Below are 27948 nucleotides of genomic sequence, written 5' to 3' on the forward strand. Positions count from 1 at the left end.
AAGATCCTTAATAAAGGATCTATATTGAACACAGAATGTTGATGTGTACATCCGTGAACAGAAATATATTTTGTATTCTGAGCTAAAGGAGAAGAGTCAAGTTTTAGGACTCACAATCAATTTCAAATCAGCATTTATCACTGCCAAACGTGAAATGTTCAAACCAGGAAGCACAAATCTGCGATCTTAGAAACGGACCCTGTTAAACTTGATCCTTTCACAATGCCTAGATGATAAGTTAGATACACATATTTGTCTAGCTGTCTCTTATTATTTTAGATGTTATCAGTACTGCAGATGTAAAATGCAAGGCATTTAGGATGTAAATACTTAAAACAATCTGCATCTTACCTCTGCAATCACAAGAATTCCATATTGTATGAACTGAGCAATTGCTTCATGACAGACTTGGCCTAAAAGCTGGCAGGGCTGAAGACAAAAGAAGCCACATCAGTCATCTATGATATTTTTTTTTTTACTGTGGACTATTCAAGTGCCGCAAATGATTAATGGACATAGATGACAAAGCAATGTAAAACTCTGTGGGGCACATGTATAAACCTACTTTATAGCTTCCCCTTTTAAAAATTTTCTCTAGTGCTCTTTCATTTCACAAAATCTGAGTGAACACCAATAGAATTAATTCATTTCTATTGCATCTAAAAACAAAAAAGAACTAAATAACTGGTTATATATTTAAATATTGCTTTACAAGAGGGGTCAGCAACAGGCAGGTTATGAGTTGCATATGACCTCCGGTCTCACAAGGCAAACAGAACATATTGCTATAAAATATAATAGTGACTAACTAATACAGAAACCTACTTTTAGGACCAGGGTAGACAAATAGTCACTTGCATCTCCTAGCTGGTGCAATGCAACAAAAACATTATGAGGCAAACACATGATGAGCTACAAAGATGGACTAGGAATCCATGGCTGTGATTTATGAAAAATGCCTTTGTTTGCAGAGTATCCATTTTGACTCAGCAACAAAGGGCTCTGGCTGTGCTGTGATGATATTCCAGCTTTGCCTGGTTGTCCCTGCCTTGCCTGCCAGCCTCCTAGTTCCTGCCCTGCCTGTCTTGCCACTCCTACATCTCTAGACCCTGCTGCCTTGCTACAGTTCCTCCTGACTTTGACCCCTGGACCACAATTTGCATTATCCTTCCACCCAGCTGCTGTTTGGACTCAAACCCCCAGCTCGTTGGTCTCTGCTTGGGCTGTGATCTTTACTCTGAACTAGGTCCTGGTGCCTGTTCTACTGAACCCTGACAGTTTGCTAAGGCAAAGGCCTGCTGGGAAGGCCTATTCTTATATAGCCCAGTCCTAAGCTTACCCAGGTGGCACTCCTGAGGAGCTGGGCAACAGCTGCAGGGAATGGGCCCAGTCCTGCAATCCTTAAAGCAGTTCCCCTCAGAGAAATAGGGCCAATTCTGCCTGCACTAAGGTTGCTGGGTCCCAACAAGGCCCCAGTCATGACACTCATTTATCTGGCAGTCCATATTGCCCAAAGATCAATATGAACATAATGTAAAATGAACAGTCCTTACAGTTTGCTGTCCTCTGAAGATGCCGGCCACAGAGACTGGCGAAACGGTAGGAAAAACCACCTTCAGAACACGGCCAAGAAGCCCGAAAAACCCACAACCACCATTCGATCCCGGCCGTGAAAGCCTTCGAGAATACATAGTCCTTACATTTCTGTCCAAATCTGTCTTTCAATATCATCAAACCTAGATCTGCATGCATTTACACATTTCAATATTGCTTTACAAGAAGGGTTGGCAACTGGCAGGTTATGAGTTGCATACGGCCTCCAATCTCTCAAACACCTGACACACTATCTCATTTCCTTCACATTTTCTCCAAAATCTCATACAAATCATTAATTACTGAAACAACACTCCTTGCTATATCACCTATTGATCTCTGCCATTTGCCTTGTTTCGCACCTGTAGTTTAAATATTTCCACACAACTTCCATGTCACTATTAGCAGTTATCCAAGATCCAGTTTTCCAAACAATTTTCAGAATTATGCTATCATGTTCTTATGAGTAGCACATGTGTCACTTGCAACCAGCACAATACTTTCTCTTTTCTTGCTTGCCATGTTTCTATCTTCAGATTTTTAAGAAATCTTATGAATTAAAATACACCTCACATTGCTGTTAGACACTGTTAACATAACAAAATAACACTGTTGTTGCTATGAAATATCTAATATGTAGCTTGCACACAAACATACACACACCTTTCAATACCTACCAATGAAACTGTGCCTTCCTTAGAAAGCAAATAACATAGGCTGGCAGCTTTACGGACCAGTTGTTCCTGGCTAACCATATGGGGTGGAATTCCATTGACACCATTTCTATGCCTTTTATTCTGTATGGCATGGAGACTGCAGGCTGAATGCAAAAAAGGAACCAAGTTATTTTGAAAGCCTTTTTTAAAGTTTGCTGTTAAGAACCAAGTTTAAAGAATCAATACATGAAATCATTTTAAGGATAAAACATCTCTTCCAAAGAAACTGAAACATTTCTTAACTAATGATAGGAAATCTAAGCTGCAACAAATTCAAAAATTATAAAAATGTGCACAGAATAAAGCAGAGGAAAACCATATCCGAACTTTTTAAAAAATGACGTAGCAACTGAAAAACTGATTTTCAACAGAAATTCAGCCTAATAATTCTTTCAGCCGTCGTCCTGAGGAAAGCTGACATGCTGCCACTTGCTAGAAGGTTAATCTATGACTAATTCAGCAGTTCAGGCTTAGCACCTACCAATGACAGCCTCTCTGAAGAAGACATGAAGCACTCCGTTGCTGTAGAAATTGAGTTCAAAGACAGCAGGAACAGATGTGCTGGGAGTGATGAAAAACTCATTGTTCCGGCTAGTGTTCGTGATAGTTAAGCAATTCCCCAATAGATGGATAGCATGCATGACCACATCTTCTGAATTCCCAGAGAATCCCAAGTCATAGTCCCGAGCCAGCACCTCTTCCTTCATGGAGAAGAAATCCTCCACCAGTTTTGAAAGATCGATTCCCTGCAGAAAAACAGTTATAAGATTCAAATCTTAAATAAGTTTTAAGGTACTGATTTTCTTTTTTAAAGTGAGACACTTAAAACAGCCGGGGAAACCATCATTAGTTTCCAAAGTATACCCATGTGAATGCACAACTGCTTTCAACCGCAGTTATCCTTACATAAGCAGCAGTATAAATAAAATTATCCAAACATATGGACTCTCTGAATGTTCCTAATGCAATTCAGAAAGATTTTTCTGCTGTTATCATATAATGTGTTGGCATTGCCCATGGAAAAGTTTCAAATGTATCTGGAGACAACAGTAGAATTAGGCATTCCAATGAGAGTTAAACTGAACCTGGCGCCCCACTCCCTCAGGTGTCATGGAGAACAAAGCCCTATTCAGGCATTCTGGTACTCTCTCACACAATGAGAACTGCTTCCTAACACTTTCCACTAAGTCACTGCTTTTAACATGTGAAAGTGATAGTCTGAAAAAGAGGAGCCCTGATTCGGGTGGGATAAGGAACTGATTCATGTGGAGACCCTACACAGACACAAGACTTTCTCCAACAGACAGCTCAAAAAGGTTGGCAAATTTTGTGTAAGTGGAAAGAGGAGCAATAAGATTTCCTCAATGATAAAAACTGCTTCTCAACTTAGATTTAACTAAAGGCTAAGTCATTTTGGCCTGAATATGTACTGTATTTCTTTAAGGGAAAAGAGGAAGAGCTGGTCACATGGAGTACTGTACCATACAACACAACAGAATAAGCAGCTTAGATCAATATTCAAGAAGCTTAATTCCATAGCAACTGTAATGCCTATTACAAGGGGCCTGATTTTACCTACACATGTGTGTGTTTAAAGACATGTATTTAAAAATTCATCTCCAAACAAAGAGGAGAAACATGATTGCCACACAAATATTTGATCCATTTAACTATAGAAAGTTAAACCAAATTACGTCAAAGATATATTCTCCTCTTCTCTCCACCTACGACATAAAGGAAGCCAGTGTAGCACAAAACTTAAAAATTAGTACACCACCCATCAAAACAGATAATTAATGTATCTATACTTATATTGATTCTATACTTTTTTCACAATTTTATCACTCAATATATAGGCATAGACCTTGTGGCATATGTTAACTACCAAAATGAGATCTTCATCAAAGACCCAGAAAAAATTCCTCAGTTGTTGGTCCACTGTAGAAAATTGTCTGACATACCTATCTAGTCCATTTGCATGTGACTTTTGAGTATACATTTCAGCAGTTACAGTGCAAGAAACAAGCAAGACGTAGTAAGGATTACCAGAATACAGAATATCTAAGCATTATTAGCATTTTGCAAGCTTTTGTGAAAGATACTGTTTTTGAATGCAAAAGCAGAGCAACCTTACCTGCCTATGTCGGTAGAGCAGCAAACAGGCAATAATGTGTGTTGACATCACAGCACATGACTTGTTAGCAGCTAAAAGCAAACAAAATAAAATAAAGCTACACTGGCACTTTGTCATGCAACTGAAATGCTTAGAAAGCACCTCAAACAAAATGTTAGCGACCAAGGAACTAAGAATAGTGAACTTCCAGTGTTTTACATTGATGGAGCTTCACATTTTCAGTGATGTTCTGCACAAGACTAAACAGTTGTCAGAATGTAACATGCTACTTGACTTCAAATGTGTCTTTGGACCATTTTAAAATGCCAGTATGCAATATGGACTAGTAACACCTATGGCCAGAATCTTTTTGGGAGAAGCCATTAACAGAAAATTAACACTGGTTTATACTTTTTTAGAAGTCATCTGTTTCAGAGATAAAATATGCTATTTATTATGTATTTTGATGTGCTGAATTCAAATATGATAATTAAAACAACTGATCAGCTATATTTTATGACTATGTATATTGTGCAGATAGTAGAGTTTTTATAAATTGTAAACCTAGGTCTTTTCATGTGTTTATGGTTGTTTTAGCTAGCTATAGGAATCCTTCAGTCTCAAGAGACTATGATAACATGCTCTGACTAAAGGTCTTGGAACAGCATCTACTGTGGCTGAGAAGGCCAATTTGAGAGTGAAAATCCCTTCCACACTGAAGACAAATACAATCTATCCCCTCTCCAGCTCCCTGATTTTGTTGGGGACTGCCTCTTTGCCTTCGCCGGCTGAACAAGTGTCTCTTCAAATTGGGAGATTCTTTTGAAATCCGACCATCAGCCATTCTCACAACATGCCCGAGCCAACGCAGATGCCGCTGTTTCAGTTATGTATACATGCTTAAAATTCCAGCTCGTTCTAGGACTACTCTATTTGGAACTTTGTCCTGCCGGATGACACCAAAAATGTATGGCAGACAACGCATATGGGACATGTTCAACTTCCTCTCCTGCCGTGCACTCACTACAGTACAAGAGTATACTCAGGACACAGGCTGTATAGACCTGGATCTTGGTATATGCTGTCAGCTTCTTATTAAGCCATACTCTCTTTGTGAGTCTAGAGAATATGGTAGCTGCTTTGCCAATGCATTTATCCAGCTCGACAACTAGCGAGTGAGTATCAGAGATCATTGAGCCAAGGTACACGAAATCATGAACAACCCCCAGTTCTTGTGCAGAGATGATAATAGAGGAAGGTGAGTCCACAACCTGGCTTGTATATTATAATATTTCATTTATCCTGTTTATGTAAAACTTTTAAAATCAGCAAAACTATTATGTACATAGTATAGTCCTATTCAGTGTCTATTTGGCGCTTCTTGGCTTGTCTCTTGTATTCATTAAATGGAACATATTTTGTCACTGTCCAGCAATACTCTGCAAGCATTCATAGGCAGGCTCCATTTGCTCTGATAGCATTTCTCCATTGTTGCAATGTCCTTGTGAAATTGCTCATCGTGCTCATCGCTCACTGCTCTGCAGTTTGATGCGCGGGGGGGGGTGCGATCTGATGAGATATTTTGGGACATTTTGCAACCAAGACCTTTGTATGCTTTGAGGAGGTTTTCCAACAAAACTTGTAGTTGTCTGCCTTGTTGTTTCTAAGAAAATATACTGCCACTAACTGGAAAGCTTTCCATGACATATTTTTCTTGCCACACAATGCATGGTCAAATGCATAATCTCAAAAATCTGAGGACTAACAAAGACACATTCCTTTATATTAGCTTCACTTAACCTTGGAAATTTTCCATGGAGGTACTTGAGAGCAGCTTATGTTCTTTCCATGACCTTGACAAAGTTCTTCATCAGACCCTGCTTGATGTGTAAGGGTGGTAACAAAATCTTCCTTGATTCAACAAGTGGTGGATGCTCAACACTTGTTCAGAGTGGACAATATACCTTGATTTAGTAGGGATCTCTTGTACAACTATCCCATTTGCAGAGAAAACAGGAGTACTTATGTGTCCAATCTGCAGACCAAGAAAGACAGCAACAACCTTCACATTGCCACAAAGCTGCCACTGATGTTGGTCAAAATATGTTTCATGTTGTCATACCTTTTCTTCATATGGTATGCATGACCAACTGGAATTGATGGCAAAGCATTGCCATTATGCAGCAAAACAGCTGCAGAGCTGACATCACACCACCAATGCTGTTGCAGGCTAAAAATATTCTGCCAAAAAGCAAGTACCATCCAAACCCAGTCATACATTTATTAATAGATTCCGTCAAAGATGTATTTTAGTCATTTCTGGTTTAAACTGAGATCTCGTTCCTTCACAGTGGACCCTCTACTTACGGAATTAATCCGTATTAGAACGGTGGCTGCAGGTCGAAAAGTCTGTAGGTCGAGTCTCCATTGACCTACAATGCATTGAAAACCAATTAATGCGGTAACCAGCCATTTTTATTCCATTTTTGTTCCATTTTTGTTTTTTCTGGTCTGTAAATCGATTCTCCAGCTGCAAGTCAAACCTAAATTTTGCGGCCAGAGAAGTCTGTAACTCGAAAAGTTTGTAAGTCGAGCCATCTGTAAGTCAAGGGTCCACTGTATAACTCACTTATCCACTGCCATTCCCAAGACAAGGGTCATATATACTGACCCTACAGCATATGGTTGTTGTGGGTTTTTCGGGCTCTTTGGCTGTGTTCTGAAGGTTGTTCTTCCTAACGTTTCACCAGTCTCTGTGGCTGGCATCTTCAGAGGACAGCACCTACAGCATATCTTGAGAACTAGAGCCAATCAATACTTTTAAGCATCATTTTCATTCTTAGTGCCTCAGAATTAGTAACGCTTGACTACATTTACTTCGGAAGCATTTTGGCTGTAGACCAGTGTAAACATGGAAGCAGTTTTCTTCCTTTCACTTGACATCTATTGTGCAATCAGTCATGCAAGTGATATACAACTTATTTCATAATCAGTATGTGACCAGACATGCACTGGACACCCAGCCATAATGAAGAACCACCTGCATAACTATAAATTTTGCACACAGTTTCTCCCAAGAGGATTCCAATCTACATCTTTTCAAGAAGTCAAATATAATCTTTACACTGTAAGAGACACCACTAGTGACACCTGCAGGATATACTGCCCCCAGGGCTAAAAGTTATAAGGTAGAACTAGGAGGATATTGGCAGTTTTATTATACAAAACAGTTCTGCACAGTACAGTGGACCCTCGACTTACAGACGGCTCGACTTACAGACTTTTCGAGTTACATACTTCTCTGGCTACAAAATTTAGATTCGACTTGCAGCCAGAGAATCGACTTACAGACCAGAAAAAAACCAAAATGGAATAAAAATAGAATAAAAACCACTGGTTATGGGATTAATCAGTTTTCAGTGCGTTGTAGGTCAATGGAGATTCGACTTACAGACTTTTCGACTTGCAGCCACCATTCCAATACGGATTAATTCCTTAAGTAGAGGGTCCACTGTATACTAATGACTAGAGATAAGGTATTCATATTCATATACAAATACGATTATCCACGCACAGGTGACGTTAACAAAGGTCCAGCTCCATTGGACTGGACAGTCCACTCACCAATCCGCTGCGGATGACGCGATTCTACAAATGGCTCTGCAGCACGCAATCCCCTCGCTACTCTTCAACCCTGCAGAGAGGCTTGTCCTCCCACCTCCCGCCACAAGTGGCGAGCAGATTGCACGCTGCGGAGCCATTCATAGTACTGCACCGTCAGCATCCACGGAGGATCGGTGAGTGGACCATCTGGCCCCATGGGGCTGGACCCTGGTTAACGCCAACTGTGCGGGGATATTCATATTCGAATATACCCCCATCTCTACTAATGACCCATGGAATGTGTGTGAACATACAGACAAAGAACACAGCAACAAAAAGAAGAGAAGCAGATATATTTCACTGGCTTACTAATAGACTACCTGTCATCTAATGCCAACCATTCCATCCTAACTTGTCATTCTAAAGACTGCACATTTAAGAAATGGTGCTGTACTTTGCTTTTCTCCTTCTAGCTCCCTATTTTTTTGCCCATTTGTGTGACCTTTTTTCAATTGTTGCCATGAGAGCAAGAAATGCAACAGCCCAGTTTTAACTCTCTGCATTCTTTTTCACTGAACACCAAGGTAAAAATGCTTTAAATTGGTACACAAAGTATTGTTCATTACATGTTCCTATAACTAATTTGGTTTACTTAAAAACAACAACACTAAACTGCATCATTACCTAATTAATCCAGGATTTTAATAGCATTTTAAATATGCACATTTCACTAGCCAAAAGGTACTCCTTCCATTATACGAATTCTCAAAGTGTAATACAGCAGTCATTACTTATTTTGTATACATAAATATACAAAAATATCTCAGAATATTATTTTAAGCAAATAAAAGCCTAAGACTATCCATATCTTGGCTATTCTCAAGTCAATCAGATATAATGTTCTCCCATATGGATATGTCTTGATCAGCAAATTAATGTACTGTAGCTGGAAAAGAAAGCACTTCAAACTGCTTCAGCAAAAACAAGTCACTATCTGACCCAGGCCTGTAAAATACAGCAAAGTTAGATAACATGGATTTCTTAGTGAGAAGCAAGTTCAAAATGACAACCCTATAAACAAAGACGAGATGATATGTACTACTTTTGCAGACAAAAAGGGAAAGAGAACAGTTCCAATATATAAAGCTCAGTATGTCAGAGAAAATACTGAGTCAGTTCTGTACTCTATCCATTACTTACTGAACAGTACATGCTCTGCCAAGTTAGCTATTAATTGTCTTCTGAATGGCTCACAGGATACATCCCTGGAATCAGGAAGGGTGGTGTTTGTACCTTCTTGTACTGCACAATTATTCCTGAAGAAAGTAAACATTAAAGACAGCTACTGTAAATAATAACTTATAATTCTAAGAAGGTAAAGGTTCCCCTTGACATTTAGTCCGGTTGTGTCCAACTCTAGGGGCGGTGCTCATCCCTGTTTCCAAGCCACAGAGCCAGCGTTTGTCTGTGGAAAGTTTCCATGGTCACGTGGCCAGCGCGACTAGACACAGAACGCCGTTACCTTCCCATTGTGGTGGTACCTATTTATCTACTCACATTTTTACATGCTTTCGAACTGCTAGGTTGGCAGGAGCGGAGACAAGCAATGGGAGCTCACTCTGTCACGTGGATTGGATCTTACGACTGCTGGTCTTCTGACCTTGGAGCACAGAGGCTTCTACGGTTTAACCCGCAGCGCCACCACATCCCTTCTATTCCATTGTAGCAAAACCCAAAAATGTTTAAGTGACATCCTCCCTTTTACTATACCCAATGTACTCCAAGTAAACATAAAATAAAATACATTATAAAACAATAAAGTAAAACAAAACAAATATACAATATAGTCACTGTATATCATCCAAAGGACTTTTTTGACTCCTGCACCAAGTTCTACATAACTAGCTCCCTGAAAACTGTAGCTGCAACATGATTTTACAATAATATTTTGTCCTCACATGGGAGTCAAACTGGCAGACCCACTCATCTGGTCCACCACTTTCAAATACTGCCTTTGCCTTTTTGCAAATTTTATACTAATCCGCACACCCAGATAAGTCTGTTTTCCCTGTTGAATGCATAATACAATACAGTATTTTATTTCAATTTTAGAAGAGGGACTGCAGTCCAACACTTTCATCTATAATAAGTAAGCAGCTGGTATGTTATGAACCACTGCCAATTAATGATTATTTTAATATCTCACTGAAACCACTCAAGACAGCTCAAACCTCAGGATATTTCTTTAATTGTCTACTGGGAACATGGCTTGGATTGTGGGCATTCTCCTTAGTTTGGCTCTAAGTGTTAGCATAATACTAGAGCCTAACTCTTTGAATATCTCAATTAAATGAGAAAAAACATAAAACAGTAAGGAATTTGCTTTCAAACTATACAGCTATACAGAACTATTTTCAAACTAGAAAAGTCCACAAAAGTTTACTGCAGAATTCTGTAACAAGCCACGAGAAGATGACAGCCATGCTGTTAGCGTAGTAAAGGCCTGATGATTCAGCATGAGAATAGGTTCACAATGGTCTCTAAGAAAACTTCTCAAAACATTATGAGCAAACACTGATAAAACTAACACAAGTTTTTGCTAACATTCTTTCATTACTGTTAGAAAGTTACTTAAGTCCTACCTTGAAGGCAGTACAGCAGGTAAGAGAGTATGCTCCAAAGAAAGAGGTGTCGCTAAAGGCTTCTGGCTTTGACTGGCTAAGTACTCCTGTAAATATAAAGAACTGTTCAGAGATTTATTTCAGCAAAATAGTCTTCAACAACCATCATACTAACCAGCAAAAACAGTCTCAACAGAACACCATAACTGCCAAATACTGACAATCAGCAAATGCTATTTAGAGATAATACATTTAAAATATTTAGAACTCTACAACTGTGCTCACTATACTGTAAGTTAACTAATGTCAAAACTGAACACTAATGAAATTAAATCTGTTTGGGCATTATAGAAATGCTAGTGCTGTGACAACACACTTCAAGAGAAACTCTGATCCTTGCCTCTCTGTTGAGTTTGCCATGGTTTCAGTGACAGATAGGAAGAAGAGAAACACCCTGCTCATGCGTAGCCTCAACACATGACAAGGTTTCTTGCTCACATTTAGAGTCTCCATATGAGCAGGGATTTTCTCTTCACACTGAAACTGTGATCAACATAACAGAGGGAGTATTTTCATAGCACCAGCATGTACAATGCATGAGCAGCTATGTAGTCTTGGACTCCCCCAGATGAGGGGGGGGATGTCTTCGTATTACTCAGTCATTGCTACTGCACAAGTTTATTGTTTTTTTTAACAACAATAATTAAAATATTGAGTGAAAAGTAAAAATGTTGGAAAATCGGCACTCAATGGGAAGGAAATAGTGACACAAGGCAATGGGTTCATATTGGGGTGCACTACAAACTATGCCTCTTTAAAAATTTAAAAGTTATTGCTGTGACAAAAAGAGGTCTTTCTTTCCCACACATTTGAGGAGCACAAGAGAGAGGGCCTTCTTGGTGGCTGCTCCCAGGCTACAGAACCTTTTGTTCTCTTTCTGCCAGCAGGCAAAGACATTTTTATTTAGTCAGGTCTTTGGCTACCAATCAGACCTTCTTGAAAATGAAGTTCTCCCATTGTTATGTAGATTTAGCAAAACAGGTGGTTTTAAATAAGTTTCAAACTTTATTAACTGTACACTTCTTCTAATCTGATAATATATTTAATACTAATAGAATACTGTAATTTATTTTGAGCTTTTAGCTCTGTTGGTTTTTAGACATATTTTGCAAGCTGCCTTGGATCCCACAAGAGAGAAAGGTAGGAAGTCAATCAATCTGGCAGTCAAACAAATAACCAATCTCCAATTAGCCTAATCTGAGCCGGCTGGATGTCTCAGTGATTAAGGGATCTAGCTGCAGAGCCAGAAGTTGGAAGTTTGATTTCCCCACTGTGCCTTCCTAGGAGAAGAGCTAGCCTGTGTGGCCTTGGGCAAGCTGCACAGTCCCAGAACGGCCCCAGAATAAGGGGACAGTAAACCCCTTCTGAGTATTCTCTACCTAGAAAACCCTGGAAAGGGTCACCTTAAGTCAGAATTGACTTGCTAGCATATGAATGTTAATGGTCAGCATGCTGTCATGTAATACTAAAGGATCTTCAAAGGATTAACTTTATCCAAATGAGTGCAGGGACAAAAAGATTTTAATCATTAGCAGGTTTGCTTACCCTAATTAAAAAATAAATTGCTTCACCTTCATTGTGAAACAATAAGGCTAACTTTTAAGAGCTGAAAAGATTGAGCAAACAGAAAGGGGGCTTTCTGGTTCATATGTAACATGCAAGAACAATGAGCAATCCTAGCCAACAAAGGTCCCCCCCCCCCCCCGGCATTTTTAGTCCAGTCGTGTCTGACTCTAGGGGGCGGTGCTCATCCCATTTTCAAGCTGTAGAGCCAGTGCCTGTCCAAAGACAATTTTCGTTGCCATGTGGCCAGCGTGACTAGGGAACACCATTTTACCTCCCCACCGAGGTGGTACCTATTGATCTACTCACATTTGCATGCTTTCGAACTGCTAGGTTGGCAAGGAGCTGGGACAAAGCGACGGGAGCTCACTCCGTCGCGTGGATTCAATCTTATGACTGCTGGTCTTCTGACCGTGCAGCACAGGCTTCTGCGGTTTAGCCCGCAGCGCCACCACGTCCCTAGCCAACAAACGTTGTTACTGATGACTGCCTGTGTTGCGGGATAGGGAGAGGTTGGGGGATAGAGAGAGGTTAATGTTCAGAGATGTTCAGCAGGTGATCAGTACAAGAAATGCTGCCTTCAGCTGTTTTAGAGCAGTGGGGTAACAAAATGCTCACTTATATCCTTGCCAACAAATCACACTAATTAAATTAAAGTAATAAACTGCCAGCTACACAAGTGGCATTCTTGGCTTCAGACAGTATTTTACCACAGCCAAGTAACAGTATCAGTTGGCAACATTCAGTTCCCTAAACTCAATCTTATCTGCAATATATATTGAAGCAAAAAAGTAGAAGAAAAAAGATTAGTACATAATGGTATTAGTGAATAACAAATCACTGAGGTTTTAAGATGCTGAGGCACTTGTAAAAAGAATTCTATATTGCAGGCAGTATAAAAATGGCTTATGTTACACTGAAAGGCAGTCAACTATAAAATCATCAGGAGAGACCCGCCAACTTCACAGGTGTGCTTGGTGAGGAAAGGGAAAAGGCCCTCCCAGTGGCTGCTCCCAGACTTTGGAACTCCCTCCCCCCGGAGGCCCCATCTTTGCTGTCCTTCCACAAGCAGGTGAAGACCTTTCTCTACAGGTAAGCTTTCCTTCAATGACTGGCGTCCTGAGAGGGATTTTAAATGTACTGTTGTGCCTTACTACTTTGAATGTATTCTTGGTGTTGCTTTTGTTTACTGTTTTTGAGTTTGCTACATACAGTATTTGTTTCATCCTTTTGAGTATTTGTATACTGTGTTTGCTGTTTTTAGCTTTGAATATTGTCTTTTAATGATGCAAGCCACTTTGGGTCCTTTTAAAGGAGAAAGGCAGGGTAAACATATTTTAAATAAGAAGGAAAAAAAAGAAATTTCAGAAGTGGGTCTGAATAACGATTAATCTGCACAATCAAAAGATTAAAAGAAAAAAAGTTGTGGATTAATATCCTTTTATTACCATAATTGAAATGTATGTATATTTAGAATAACAACAGTTGGTAGAAGCACTGACAATGTCCGTTTTATACAAACATTTTGCAAGTGTGACAACATTAAGATTTTCTAGAGTGATATTATGCACAAGAGAAAGTGTCAGCTATAATGCCACCTTTATTAGGATATCTCAAATGTTTTCTGAATAAAGAAGATCTACTAGAATCAATGGCACATGGGGCTTCCTTGTTTTAATAAAACTTTGCAAACTTGTGAGGAAGAATTCCAAACCTCTCTCCATATGAAGCAGTGCACATTATCTTAATGGCAACACTTCCTTTCACAATCTCCAGAGACAAATTGTGTTTGACAAACTTCTTAAATTAAGCTTATCAAACCTCTCACTACCTGCCGACTACAAAACCATCTTAATTATGAGAATCCTGTGTATATCTGATTGCTGAAATTATACTTAGCTGTAACACGTTTTTTCTGAGCTGGTACACTTGTTCTCAGAGTGCTCCCAAACTGTTCAGACAGCAAAAGCACCAGGAGTACAACTTCACTATTTTAACTTAGCAATGCTAATAAGCTATGTGCTATTAACTATTGCTGACTCCCTGGACATGCAATCAAATCAGCACTTGGGACATCTGAGTACAGTACACCCTGCACACAAAGGAGTTCATTAGTCAGAACACAGGAAATAAGACAAATGCCTACAATTCTCTACGAACATATATTTCCTATGAGCCATCCATTAATATAACACACTTTTAAAAAATCCCTAAATATGCACTATTTGTAATATTAACATTTTATTTTGTCATCTTCACTTCATTTACTCTTTGAATCAGGATATCTTAACAACTACTGTAATCCTTGGAACATACATTTATGCCTTTTTATCTGTAGAATCAAACAAAGATTCAGCTCTGCCTTTTCCAACAATTTTACCAGCATTCACAGCTTCCAGCAACCACACATATACCTGACATGCTGGAAAGGGTGCAATCAAGGCATTCAATGCAAAGAACTCAATAATGTTAAAAGTACATGATTTTGCCAGAGGGCAATGTTTTTTTAATGACCACAAAATGTGAATTTCAAAAAGGAAAAAGAGTCAGACTTGTTGTGAACTTTGATTCTGTCCTTGTGATGGACAGAAATAGGCCATCTCCTCAGTCACAAGGCAGGGCTTAAAATCAGAAAGCAAGTTTTAAAATAGCATGACATCAGGAGGCAAATAGTCCATTCCTTTCCACATCTGCTGTCTCTAATTCAGGCATAAATTGACTTTGAGACAGGCTGCATTTTAGTGACAACTTTACAGTCAGAAAACCAATACACAGAAAAATAAAAGCTAAAAGTAAGAATAGATAAGAGTAGCAAACAGACATCCACAAGTAACCCAGGAACAACTAAGAAGTACATAAAAAGTAAAGCAAATCAGAGATCAGGTATTACTAAATTAATTGGAATTCCACAGTAAGAAACAAGCAGACAAGATTGACTGTCCTTTTATCCGTAAGCCACAATACTAATTCAGAGATCTAAATCTACTTGCTAGTCCCATCTAGAGCAGTCACATTTAATTAACTGCTGAATGATGAGCCAATATTCAAGTCAGTACGGGCCATTGGTTCTTTGTGTTTCCTCTAGCTAGGACCAGCAACTGGATTCATACCATAGGAATGCATTGTTATCTTTCTTGGCCAGTGTAGGAAACCAGAAATTAGTAGCACTGCAGTAATTCATTTCTAGGAGGATAACATCATCTCCAACTCCCCTCTTTCTTACTATCATGTGTTAAATGACAAACAGGGTAGCAGAAATCTTGTGGGGCATCTCTGATGAATTTCTTAAATATTCAGATTGCCCCTGCACTGAAACAGCTAAGGCCCACCCTTGCTCTGGTTTCAGCAGGTATCTCACAGAGGATCTTAGCCATGTCCTCATACCTTTCTTACCAATGTGCATCTAGAGCCTTGCTTCAACCAACCAACCAACCAACCAACCAACCCAACCAACCAACCAACCCATTTGAGAGTTGGGCACAAATGCTTGAATAGCTAGTTTTTGACTTTAAAAACTCCTTGCTCATCCCTAGTTGACCATTCAGTGCTGCAATATATAATAATTTTCGAACTGCAGAGCTGGACAGGACCTAAGAATCAGTGAGTCTACAGCAGGGACAGCAGGGAATTGAACTCCCAACCTCTGGCTCCACAGTAGAGATGGGCATGAACCACCAAAACGGCAGTTCATCTTGGTTCATGGTTAATTTAAATTGACTAACCATGAACCACACATTTCTGAATATTTTTCCTGACAAACCACGAATCAGTTTGTTGGTTCATCAGCTCTATTATAAAAGGACCCCCTGGCACCTAGAGACACAAACTGCCACTGCTCCCTTCCCACTACCGCCTCCCTACCTTTTGCTGCCACAGCCTCCACTGCCATCTTGAAAAGCAGCCTGGTTGGCTCCCACAGGCCTGCTGCTTCTGCACATGCACTCTCAACTGTGGCAACCAGGCTTTTTAAAAAAAGAGGCAGCCACAAGTCTGTCTTTAAAAAAACCTTGCTGCCTCAGCTGAGAGGCAGGTGCATGTACAGAAGCAAAAGGTAGGGAGGCTGCAGTGGGAAGGGAGCAGGGGCAGTGAGTGTCTCTAGATGCCTGGGGTGCCTCTCAAAATTTTTTTACTTAAATTTTTTTTGAGATAATGACTTTTAAATCACTAAAAATCCGTCCATTTGTATTTGTCATGGTCATAACATTTGACAAACACAAACTGATGAATTTGCAATTTGACAAATTTTTCAATTTGTTTTTTGCTCCACGCCCATCTCTACTCCACAGCTACATACCTAAACCACTTAGCTATCCAGCATTTCACTGAATCATCATATATATATAACCCTGAATGCAAGAAGCAGCATGAAGCCTGGGCGTTTATATACTCAGCACCACAATACATATGCAGGCCCTGATTTAGCAATGGCCTGCACATGTAAGGCTCAGAACTCCTTTGCTTGGTCAGTTCCACAATGAATGCACTTACTTTTAAAGAAAATGGTTGTGCAAAATCTACTCTTACACATCCGTAATTTTTTCGCAGCATTCGGAAGACTCCTCTGGCTATACTCCAAAGGCTCTCATCCTTCTTAGGCTTGCCCTGCAAAGCATTGAAAGGAAACATTATTTTAAGAACTATATTTAGCAGGTTTTCAATATCAAATACATTCATCGCTCCAAACCACTTAAATAAATACTCCAGATAAAAGTGGGCACCCACATATACAAATCACCATATACATCACACGCAGTTTGTTTCTATATTACTGTTACCTATGGTCTAAAAAGCTATTTGAATATTTCAAAGAATTTCTGCCCCAATTATTAATTCGTATGCCAGAACTCCTCATGTTCTTATTTTGCTACAAATGGAACTACATGCAGTTTATGTTTCCACAGTAGATCTCATCAGCATTACCCTTTCAAATGACAGCGCTCAAAAGGCTGCTAAGCAAAAACAGCAACATTCTAGAAATTCCAACTTACCAATTGCTCACTATTGTAGTGACCCTCAATGATTCTATCATAGGATATTCCCACAGGTATAATGAGTACATCAGGGGTAGCATTTACATATAGAGCATCCACCACCACTGACAAAAGTCCCGCCTTTGCACAGGATATCTTTCCACTCCGGGATCGTGTGCCCTCCAGAAATATCTCTAAGAACTGCTGCTGCCGAAGCAACTCTTGGACGTGCTTAACAGAAGAATGGAAGAAAGGTAACATCAAACACAGGATCATTGCATTCCTTCATTAAAACAGTGGGGGATTTGCAACAAAATGTTGTGGCATGTCCACGTTTTCAACAGGAGTCCTTGCATTCAGAGATTCAGCCAACCTGAAATAGTAGTCTTCTCATTTCAATCAAGTTTCAAAAAAAGAAAAGGGAGGCTGTTTTTCTTTCTTTCAAATTCTCCCGAAACCTTCTCAGCTATCCTATATAGCACAAAAAGGGCTCATGATTGACACCTGAATGCCTTACCACTAGAGAGAAGCACAAACCACGATTTAGGCAGTTTGTGCAGTGGCCAAAAAGGGTGTTCAGCACTTCTCAGCCCTGCCTTCTCCAGTAGGCGCCCACTCAGAGGCAAAACCCAGAAGAAGTGGGACAGGAATTCAGGGTGCTGCCTCTTGAGTGAGCATCCACCAGAGGAAGTGAGGCTGGGAACAAGCCAGTCGTTTATGCCCACCTCTACTTACCACTATGCTGTATGTGTGTATGCCTGTGTGCAGTTGCGTGCGGGGGAGAGAGAAAGAGAATGTGTGTTCAGAGAAGACATTCAACAGAATGAGAATCTTATGCAAACTCCCCTTTAATACAGAGGTGCCATTTTTACAGCTTGCCTGTCTCTGTCAAGAAGAACCAAAGCAACAGGCTACTTATTTTTTTATGGGTTTTCAACTGCTTTTAAAGTCATGATGTTGCAGAGAACAGAAGGGGTAAATCACAAGCCAGTCAGATCCATTTATGGAACTTGACACATAAAAGAATGATTTGTAGCAACACTGGTAGCACCACCCCAGGTCCATGCAATTAAAATCTAAAACCACTGTGGTTTATGCTGTTACGTTTATTCTAGCATACATAAGCAGCACAATTCTGGCCATAGTATCTTAGACAGCAACGTTTTTTTCCCCTTGGAAAAACTGTTTTTAGATGTTTAAAAAGCAATTTAGATGTTTAAAAAGCCTTAAAATATCCTGCTAGCAAGACAGAAATCAGGGAACAATCACATGGGGAAGAAAATTTTCCATCATGTAATGTTCTACCACAAACATTCCATTTTTATTTTTTTAATTGCTTCATAAAAATTATTAATAACAATTAATGGATGCCAACACAAAATTTACTTGACAGTTTCAAAATTGCCTGAGTCAGCAAAATTATTCTTACATTTTCTAAGCAACACTTCCATCAAAACCCAGATTAGTTGTGCTCTAGCTTTAACAAGACAAATCACTGCAATTTAACAGTACGTTCCAACTAGAGTAGGCCCACTGAATCAATGGGTGTTTGGTGAATCAACTCTTCCCTAAGTTATATTAATTCAATGGGCCAAATGTAGCTGCAATTTACTACTGGATTTCAGCAAATATTTTTCAGGTGATTATCCACTGAAATATTATGAGTGTGTGTGTATATGTATACAGATGTATATACATATATATATACACACACACACACATTTTATTGATTTGTAAATGGGGAGAAAAATAAAGCTACAAATACACAGCAAAATCCAAGCCAATACTGAGTTACAAATTTATCTCCAGACTGTGAAGGCCAAGTTAAAAGCAACATTTGTTACTTCCCGTTATCCTTCCTGTACATGTATCTATGATTTATTTCTTTTCCTGAGCTTCAGGCATTTTAACAACCAACCTATTAGACTCAAACTATTACCCTATACTGGCTCTCCAGGTAAAATTCTGTATGGTTCATAGATGTGCTCTAGATTTATAAGGCAACAACACAGGCATGCTTACTATCAGGCATGAGAGTGCATGACCAGCAGCACAAGGTCATAAAGTGAACCTCATGGCCAAGTGGAAATCTGAGTCCAAGTCTCCCCAACTAGACTGCCACTGCAACCACTATATCAAATATAGTTCAATACCTGTAAGATGCTGAGATACAAAAAATATTTTTTAGTAAATACAAGTCAAACAAACTTGCTGAATCAAATCACATTCTATTTAGGCACTGGAAAAGTTCCCAGAAAAATCACATCACTGGGGCTGTTATGCTATCCTTCCTTGTTTATTGTTTATGTTGCTTGTTAGTATGGCTTTGACTATTCCTTTCTCACTGCTGCCAATGGGAGGGAAATTATATGAACCAGTTATATCAGCTAATGTTTTCCATTGGTGGGGGTGTGGTCAGGATCCAGCTGTATTTTTGATCTTTTCAATCCAGTGTCTCTACATGTCCACACGTAATTCTGACCTCCCCTTTTTCAGCTCTCCAACTCTCACATTCCTTTGTGACTGTCGAAACTGAAGTCATAAAGGGGCAGGAATGTGAGAATTATGGCTAGAGCAAGAAATGTGACCTTTCCTATGGATCCTGGCAGGTGATGATAACATGACTGGACTGGAAGAGGTATTTTAAAACCCACAACAAATGAAATGTTTTTTGTCTTTGAAATTAAAATCTCTGTTGTCTCACCAATGCCTGAAATGATGTACTCTCTCAGGTAGGTTGCAGGGATAAGCTTCAATCAAGGGATACATACCACATAAAGTAAAGCTCTGTACAAGTTATCTTTACAACCATCAGGCCTTTCATCTAACCTCCTCCGAATAAAAAATCCTCCAAGCTTGCGAATCAATGTGCTATGGATAAAGGAACAAGCATTACAGGAAATTTCATTTTAAAAGGATCATCTTACTCTGAGCATTTAACAACTGCCTTAGACAGGAAACCATGCAACTGACTTTTTTGTTTCCTCTTTGTGAAAAAGCTGGTCAGATTTTTGTCTCTGGCATTTCTATAAATGTCGCTTGAGCACACAGTAAGTGTTTCTGTCTGGATGGTCCTTGTGTCACAAATCAAACAACATTCTGTAGCTATTCCATTTTTGTTTTTATTTTGCCATCAGGAATGTTTTGTGGAAAGAAAAAGGGGGAAAGCAGTGGAAAAACACATGGGGCTTACAAGCAGAAAATGATCCTATTGGGATTCACCATAAAAGTCTGTGATTCGGCAAGATAAATGGACAATAATAGCTTCATTTGGAAGATCCACAAATAAATAGCTTGGCAGGATTTGTCAAACTTCCTTCATAATTATTATGCTATCAGTTTTTAAGTTTAAAGAAGGCTACTCTGATTCCAAATACTTTAAAACAAGTTTAGTCTCAGTTCATCCCATTTTCTGATTCTCTAAAAAACAGAATCACAATACCTTAAGTCCACAGTTCACCACCAGATTTTCATAAATAAAACTGTTTTGAACCACACATATCAACTGAGTCATCCAGTCAAGGATATATTTGCCCTCTAGGATGATTATGAACTACTGTAGCTGGATAGCTCATTAGGTTTATGTAGAGGTTGTCAGTTTGATTCCCCACTGTGCCTGTATGGCCTTAGGCAAGCTTCACAGTCCTAGAACGCCCCCAGAAAAAGGGAATGGTAAACCACTTATATGTATTTTCTACCTAGAAAACTCTTGAAAGGGCCACTAGAAATAAGAAATGACTTAACACAGAATTATTATTCTAATAGGGTAGTTCTGAAGATCGCACAAACCTTGCGAGACTAAGATTCCCCAATCATCATCATATATAAATAAAACAAATTTGGAGATGACACTAAGTCTCTCACAACAGCCAGGTAAAAATGAAACTTAACTGGTAAACTCTAAACAAAACAACTCATAATTCTTTTCCTAATATATTACTTAACTGATGGCACAATTTTCAGAAGTATTTTAATCAACATTCTAATGGTGTGAAGACTTACTCTTTGCAGTCCTAGAACAAACTACAGTCTTGTCATTTTAAAGAGGACTAAAAGATAAATTTATAGTTTATATTTCTACTTTAATATGTTTTAATGACAATCTTGTTATGCACCATGTCACATCAAACGCATGGTGATTCTAATAAGGATTCTGAGGTATGTGAAATGTTGAAGGAGCTGTCTACCATTGCCAATTCCCCAGTGAGTCTCCACAATCAACAGCAGATTTGACCCTAGATCTCTTGAGTCCTAGTCCAACAATCTACACACTATACCATACTGACTCTCTAAAGACAGTCTTATACAGCTTTAAAATACACTATGCCAAGCTTATATATGTGAAACTGTATCACATGTGTCCTCCACCAAGTGGACTGTGTGACTTTTATAATGAGATTTAGAATCTGTCATCTACTGATGTATTTAATAATCTTATACTGCTTGCTGGCAACTGCTTGCAATGTGCGCAATAAGAGTTAGTTAAGAACTGATACAAAGTGTATTACACAAGATTAGAAGCTTTATATGAAACATTCCACAAGCCTGCACAGCATCACAGTGTGCCCTTAGATATGAACCTGCTATTTTTCACTGAGCTTCTGTAATCCTAAAAGAATGCACACTGCCTGGGAATGTTATCACTGCCTTGAACTTGCTTTCTGAAGTTCTGTTTTCAGCTACACAAAAATGAAACTAACTTTCAGATGAAGTTTCAGAAGACTAGGATGCCAGAATAGCATTCACCAGATGGTAACAAATTAGTAAAGACATTTAAATTTTTTCTATGTCTTAATGTTTGACATGGCAATCCATTGTTCTTGTCAGATAAATAAAAAAAGTGTGAAGAAAATCAAGGCATACAACGCTTGATACAAACATTTCTCCATACAATGGAGATTCACCTCAATCTTTTCACTAAAGATCTGTATTATATACACTGATCAGGAACAAATAACACTGAATGAAAATATAATTAAAGCCAAGTATAGAATTTAAGAAAACAGTACTATTCTATGGACAGATTTTGGGAGGAAACGTCCATCGCAAGTTACAAGCCATAATGGGGGTGTATAATCTCCAGGCTTCAAAGGAAAGTACTTCAAAATGCCAGATGCAGGGGAGGTGTATCAGGAGACAGGTATCTAGTTGTCTTGTGTGCTCACAGAGGTATCTGGTGGGGCCACTGTGAGATACAGGAAACTGGACTAGATGGGCCCTTGGCCTGATCCAGCAGGGCTCTTATGTTCTATGTCTGAGATTTCAGCTCCTCCGCAGGTTCAACTGATTCAAGTGGGCCTACTCTAGTTGAAACTTAGTACATAAAAGTAGGACACAACTAAAGCAGACCCATTCAAATCAATGGAATATATAGAGAAGCTGACTCATCAAATTTCCTTGGACTCAATATGTCTATTCCAGTACAATTTATTACACAAAGGAACAGGATTTCAGCTAAAGAAAGAACTTCCTAAATCTGTCCTTCATCTTCTATACCTTTCTGTGTTTCATAACCAACACCATTCCTATTAATTTTTGAAACAGATGCTGTGACATACAGTAGCACATGAACAGCTTGATAATGGTTTAAGACAGTGTCTGAAATCCTGTTGCTTTAACACACCACATAAGGATGACGATGGCATCAGCCATGATTTTTTCAAAACTTAAACATTTCCAATTCCCTCCTCCAAAGGTCCCAAGGCTGCTTTGGAATCCCCTTCATTGTAGGGAAGACTTAACAGCGCAATCTTTATATAAACAACTCAACAACACAAATATGAATTTGTCACATACAGAGCACAGAAGACACCTCTTTGCCTGCATATGAGCATTAATTTTTCTAGGAGTGTATTAGTGTCAGGATCACATTAATACAGTAAATGTCTTAATGTTATGAGCAATCATATCAGCATTACCTGAAAATGGGAATATTCAGATTGTTCCCTGCTGCAATGTAGGGTGCTTTGATGTTGTGGCAGAAAAGAATGAATGTAAGAAGCAGGTAGTCAATATGCGACTTGTGGACTGGTAAGAAGATAAGAGGCAAATTCAGCTGCATGAAGAAAAAAAAAGACACTACATAGATAGCCAGACATCATACATTTATTATATTATCAGTACAATTTAGAGTTAACATAGAGTTTCACCTAGTTCCTATCAATTAATGCCATCTGGGCAATTTCATTATTTATTCCCCACTCCAACACCAAACACTGGGTGAGGCTGTAAAGCGGGGGGAAGGGGGGCAATATGTTTCACAGATGCCGTATAGTAACAAGTAATAGGGATTATAAATAACAACTTTCAATAAGAAATGCCAAAGAGCACCACAGGAAGAATTTCAGTTACATGTAATTTTTTTTTTAAAAAATCATGTAATATTTCCATATACAAACATGATATATTGTTTAACTGAAATAAGTGATTTTAAAGTTACATCTCCCAACACGCACACAAATACACACACACACACACACACATATATATATATAGTGTGTGTACCATAGAACAAGGTTAATAATTTATTCTACCAAGTCCTGTGAAGCCCAGATGATACTTGAAATGAAAACTAAACTACACTAAACAAAAATTATTTTGGTGCTTTGCCTCTGCAGTGATGGGAGGGGAATGAAAAGAATGTGATAGTGTTGACCCAGTTTCTTGATCAAAGCCAGACTATCGGTGATCATCAACAATTACCTTAATGCACTGCTCTATTAAGGATGGCATTACATGCATCTGGGTTATTATCAGTTCACACACACAGCCCAATTGTACGATATGCCCAGTACTGGATAAGAGTATGTTATGACCTGGTATACTTTCCTTATAGGTGACTAACCTAGAAGACCACTGACACCTTTTCCAGATCTATTACTCAGTAAAAAGTTTCCTCTGAACATTTTAATATGACAAATGGCACAAATAACAGGTTTTGACACCACTCAACACAAGATGATTCCACAGAAAATATTCTAAAGGTCCGTTTTCCACTCAATTTGTAAACCCTGGTCTCTGCTATAATATTTATGACTGCAAGAAGTACGGTATGATTGAATGCTTCTCTTGATAAAGTAGTAAGAGACTTCTATATAGCAAAGCAGGCGTCAGGGGAAAAAAAGCTCCAGCCAAAAACTTTAACCATAAGGAGTAGCACTCAATTGTGCAACACTAGCACCTGGAGTCTGAATTGGTACAGAGAGATCAAGTCACAGATTTCACTCTTGGTGAGTTGAATCTTTGGCAGAGTCATAATCCTATTACATCAGATACTGATACCACGAAACTGGTAACTGCTGTTTAATACGACAAAAGGTTTTCTTCAATTTCCTTTTGCTTTCTAAAGCTCATCCTACTTACACCTCACCTCCGACAGAGATGAATCACTAAGCAGAGCCTTTCTTGTCTCATATTCAGCCACTACCCAGCTCAAAACTGGATAGTGTAGCCCTGCTCCAAACATGATGATGACTAAGGCAATAGGATCTGCAGCAAGTTACATCAAAAAAAAAATAACCAGCTGTTGAACACTGTCTCCACTAGTTTTATTACCTCAGTTGCTGCTTTCACCATCTCCAGCTGGCCTTTGTGAATCTGGATATTCCAAAAAAAGCTGTTAAATAACTTCAGTAACACCCATCCTGTCAACCTAAAAGGGTAATAAAAGTACCATATAATATTCATGTTTTATAGACACATTTTCATTTTGCATATTAAAAAATTAGCTATAAACACATACAAATACATAGAACACAATCAATCAAACAACAGTAGTGGACAAAAGCATATTTAATCACATACAACTTTACACAGAAAAAAACTTTCATACATTTCAGTCCTGCCAGAAATTATCTACCAAAACTAATCTCAATACCTGATTAAAGCAGGAGAGACATTTGCTACCATTTCTTGAAGTATCCTTCTAGCTTTCTTCTTCACTTTATTGATAGTTCGAGGGTCCAGTTGACCAGTGCCACCTGTAGCAGACACTTCTGAAGCCTCCTCCATAATAGCATCCTGTACTCTGAATGTGAGAAAGAACATAGATGGTTTTAAAATAAGCAGTACTTGCCAACCATTTTTGTGACCACCCTTTTTAAAAGATGTACTCACAATGAAATCCAAACTCAAAGATATCCTGGTTATGATATGCCTGGAAAGGAGAGAAGTCTCTTGTCTGGCCAACATACTCTCTTTGTGGTGGTTGATCTCAGATCAGCTGGCACAACTGGAACTAGCACAAGTGCTGTGCCAGCTTGAGATTGGCCAGCAAAAAAGACCCAGAAGAAGCAGCTTAAAAGGGAAGCAGTGGAGGTATGACAGATCCAAAATTCTCTCTGCCCAGACATGTAGCCACTATACTAGCACCAAGTAAGGTCAGGGTAGTCCTGAGTAATTTCCAACACCCCTAAGCAGAATGGGGTGAGGATGCTGGATGCCAAACAGGCTTGGCTGGCTTACTATCAGGTCAGCCATTTTAACTAGTTAAAATTGTAATTCAGATATGAAAGAACTGCCAACACCGAGTATAATTTACTGGCGGAAGTATAAAAAGGCCAATTTATAGATTAAAAACTTAGACTATGTGGGTATGTTTCAATGACAAATTCAGCATGTTTTCAAGATACATACACTCAGTAAAAATACATGGATTGCTTTAAAGCTTATGGGGTTATTTTAGTAGCACTTAACATTTCCAACATAGTAGCTGGTCACTGTAGAAAAGAGATGAAGAACTCAAAATATTTCAACTTGAACATTAACAATTTTTTTAAAAAATGGTTTCCCTGATTTCAAAACTAGGAATTACACAAAACCATTGACAAGTGACCAAGTCAATTTTCCCAGTGAAATCTAATGAACTATTATCTGTGAACTGGAAGTTTTGATTTGTTTTTAAAAAGTATCTCTTACCTGCTACTGTTCAGAACATTTTCTGTCACATTATTTGCAAATCTCCCCTTATGAACATCCCGTTCTTGTACAAAAAGAATGTAACAGAGTCGCCTCGCAAGCCAACCTCTATGCCTGTAACATTCCATAACAATTTATTATTAGAAAGTTTTCATTTGTCCTAGTAGACACTGTTAGATACTTACCAAAAAAGTATTGACTTAATGGTAAAACTATTAAATTTATTTATTTGATCTGTACCCCGCCTATGTGGACTATCAGACCACTCTAGGCGGCTAATACAAAAACATAGAGAGTTGCCTTACATAGATTTAGATCATTCATCCATTTTATCTTATTTCAGACAGAATCCTTTCCTAGCCAGATTGGCGTATATTTCACCTCTATGTTCAAAAAGCACAAATGAGGTGCCAAATAAATAGGGTCTTTCTCAATTATCATAATTCAGTGTATCTAGCACATTACTAGTGCAGATTTAAGTTCAAACTTGCATGGCCTCTCCTGCCTTAGATGAAAAGGAGAAACAGAGTCTGGCATTATCAACATACTGATGGCACACACCTCAGTCCAAATTTTTTAATAGTAGTATAAGATTTGATTTTTCAAGTTACTAATTTTTTTTTCAAATTATTTTCCCCTCCTGGTGCCCATTAGATCATCCTTTAGCACTCTATGCTAAATGGGTCAGAGGGCATCTACCACTTCTATGCTACCAAAATATTTCTCCTGGTGACTTAATTTTTGATTAATCATTTGTCTATAGCCTCGTGAAAATATGCTTCAGAGACTTTGAAAGTCTCTCTAGAACACTGGGAAATGTAGTTCTCTAGAGCAGTGGTCCCCAACCTTGGGCCTCCAGATGTTCTTGGACTTCAACTCCCAGAAATCCTGGCCAGCAGAGGAGGTGGTGAAGGCTTCTGGGAGTTGTATTCCAAGAACATCTGGAGGCCCAAGGTTGGGGACCACTGCTCTAGAGTACACAGTTGGTGAGGGGAGAACTTAGGAAACATCTCTCTCTACCAGCAAGAGTGTTCTGAATGGAATTGTCTTCAGTGACTGCCAGTGATGGGGAATTGAGTTGTGGGAATCACTGTCAAATAAGACAAGTTGCACTGGTGACTTGACTCAGACTCAACAGTTTTCTTGTTCCAATGACTTGGAACCCACCTATCCCTCCCTCTTTTTTTGGGGGGGGGGAGCTTATTTTTAATAGGGACTCAGACTTGGGACTTGGACCCAAAGACTTGCCATCTTCCCTGGTGACTGCCACTACAAGGGGAAGAAAATGCTGGATAAAATCTACTATTTTATCACATGGGAAATCACAGTGGTTGCATAGTTTGAACTGAAGTGCCCAACAAAACTTGTGACCCTAAAAATATGGAGTACTCTGATGAACAAAAATTTTCATTTGGAAAAAGCAAACCTTTTACAGCTTTCCAAATGCAATGCTCCAAAATCAATGCACTCACAAACTTTCTTCTTAAACAATATGTTGAGGCTCTGCTTTTTCAGGTAGAGGGCTTATTATAAATACATACTTACAGAAGCATAATGCTACTTTTTTTGGCTTCCTAAAGGTAAGGCTGGAATTCTGAAATACCAAGTGAGATGATTCCAATCCCTCTTCCCAATTTGAGGAGAAGAGATGCCTATGAAATCTACAATCAGAGGCTGGAGATTATGGGATCTTTTCTCCCCTCACCACCCTATGTGCCTTTTCCTACCCTGTTAGGAAGGGTGAGGCATGGAAGAGAGCTATCTTTATTCCGGGGATTAGATTTGGTCCACGG

At 38.9% G+C, this 27948-nt stretch overlaps 1 protein-coding gene and 1 long non-coding RNA gene across 11 annotated transcripts in view; one reads left to right on the top strand and one right to left on the bottom strand.

The window, feature by feature from the left end:
• Positions 1-27948, top strand: part of LOC144587907 (uncharacterized) — a 174463-nt gene that overhangs the window by 140663 nt on the left and 5852 nt on the right. The gene's annotated exons all lie outside the window — the stretch shown is intronic.
• Positions 1-27948, bottom strand: part of GPAM (glycerol-3-phosphate acyltransferase, mitochondrial) — a 46576-nt gene that overhangs the window by 6940 nt on the left and 11688 nt on the right. For all 10 annotated transcript variants that reach the window (XM_020779848.3, XM_078389526.1, XM_078389527.1 and 7 more), the window contains 13 exons: positions 26156-26269; positions 25116-25265; positions 24794-24890; positions 23158-23294; positions 20011-20110; positions 17258-17470; positions 16758-16871; positions 10668-10753; positions 9226-9341; positions 4444-4514; positions 2791-3055; positions 2271-2413; positions 352-429 (listed from right to left, as the gene is read on the bottom strand). In XM_020779848.3, coding sequence (XP_020635507.3) covers positions 352-429; positions 2271-2413; positions 2791-3055; positions 4444-4514; positions 9226-9341; positions 10668-10753; positions 16758-16871; positions 17258-17470; positions 20011-20110; positions 23158-23294; positions 24794-24890; positions 25116-25265; positions 26156-26269 — 1684 coding nt within the window. The remainder of the gene's footprint in view (positions 1-351; positions 430-2270; positions 2414-2790; positions 3056-4443; positions 4515-9225; positions 9342-10667; positions 10754-16757; positions 16872-17257; positions 17471-20010; positions 20111-23157; positions 23295-24793; positions 24891-25115; positions 25266-26155; positions 26270-27948) is intronic.

Source organism: Pogona vitticeps, chromosome 3 (assembly GCF_051106095.1).
Source record: "Pogona vitticeps strain Pit_001003342236 chromosome 3, PviZW2.1, whole genome shotgun sequence".
In the NCBI taxonomy this organism is placed as follows: Eukaryota; Metazoa; Chordata; class Lepidosauria; order Squamata; family Agamidae; genus Pogona; species Pogona vitticeps.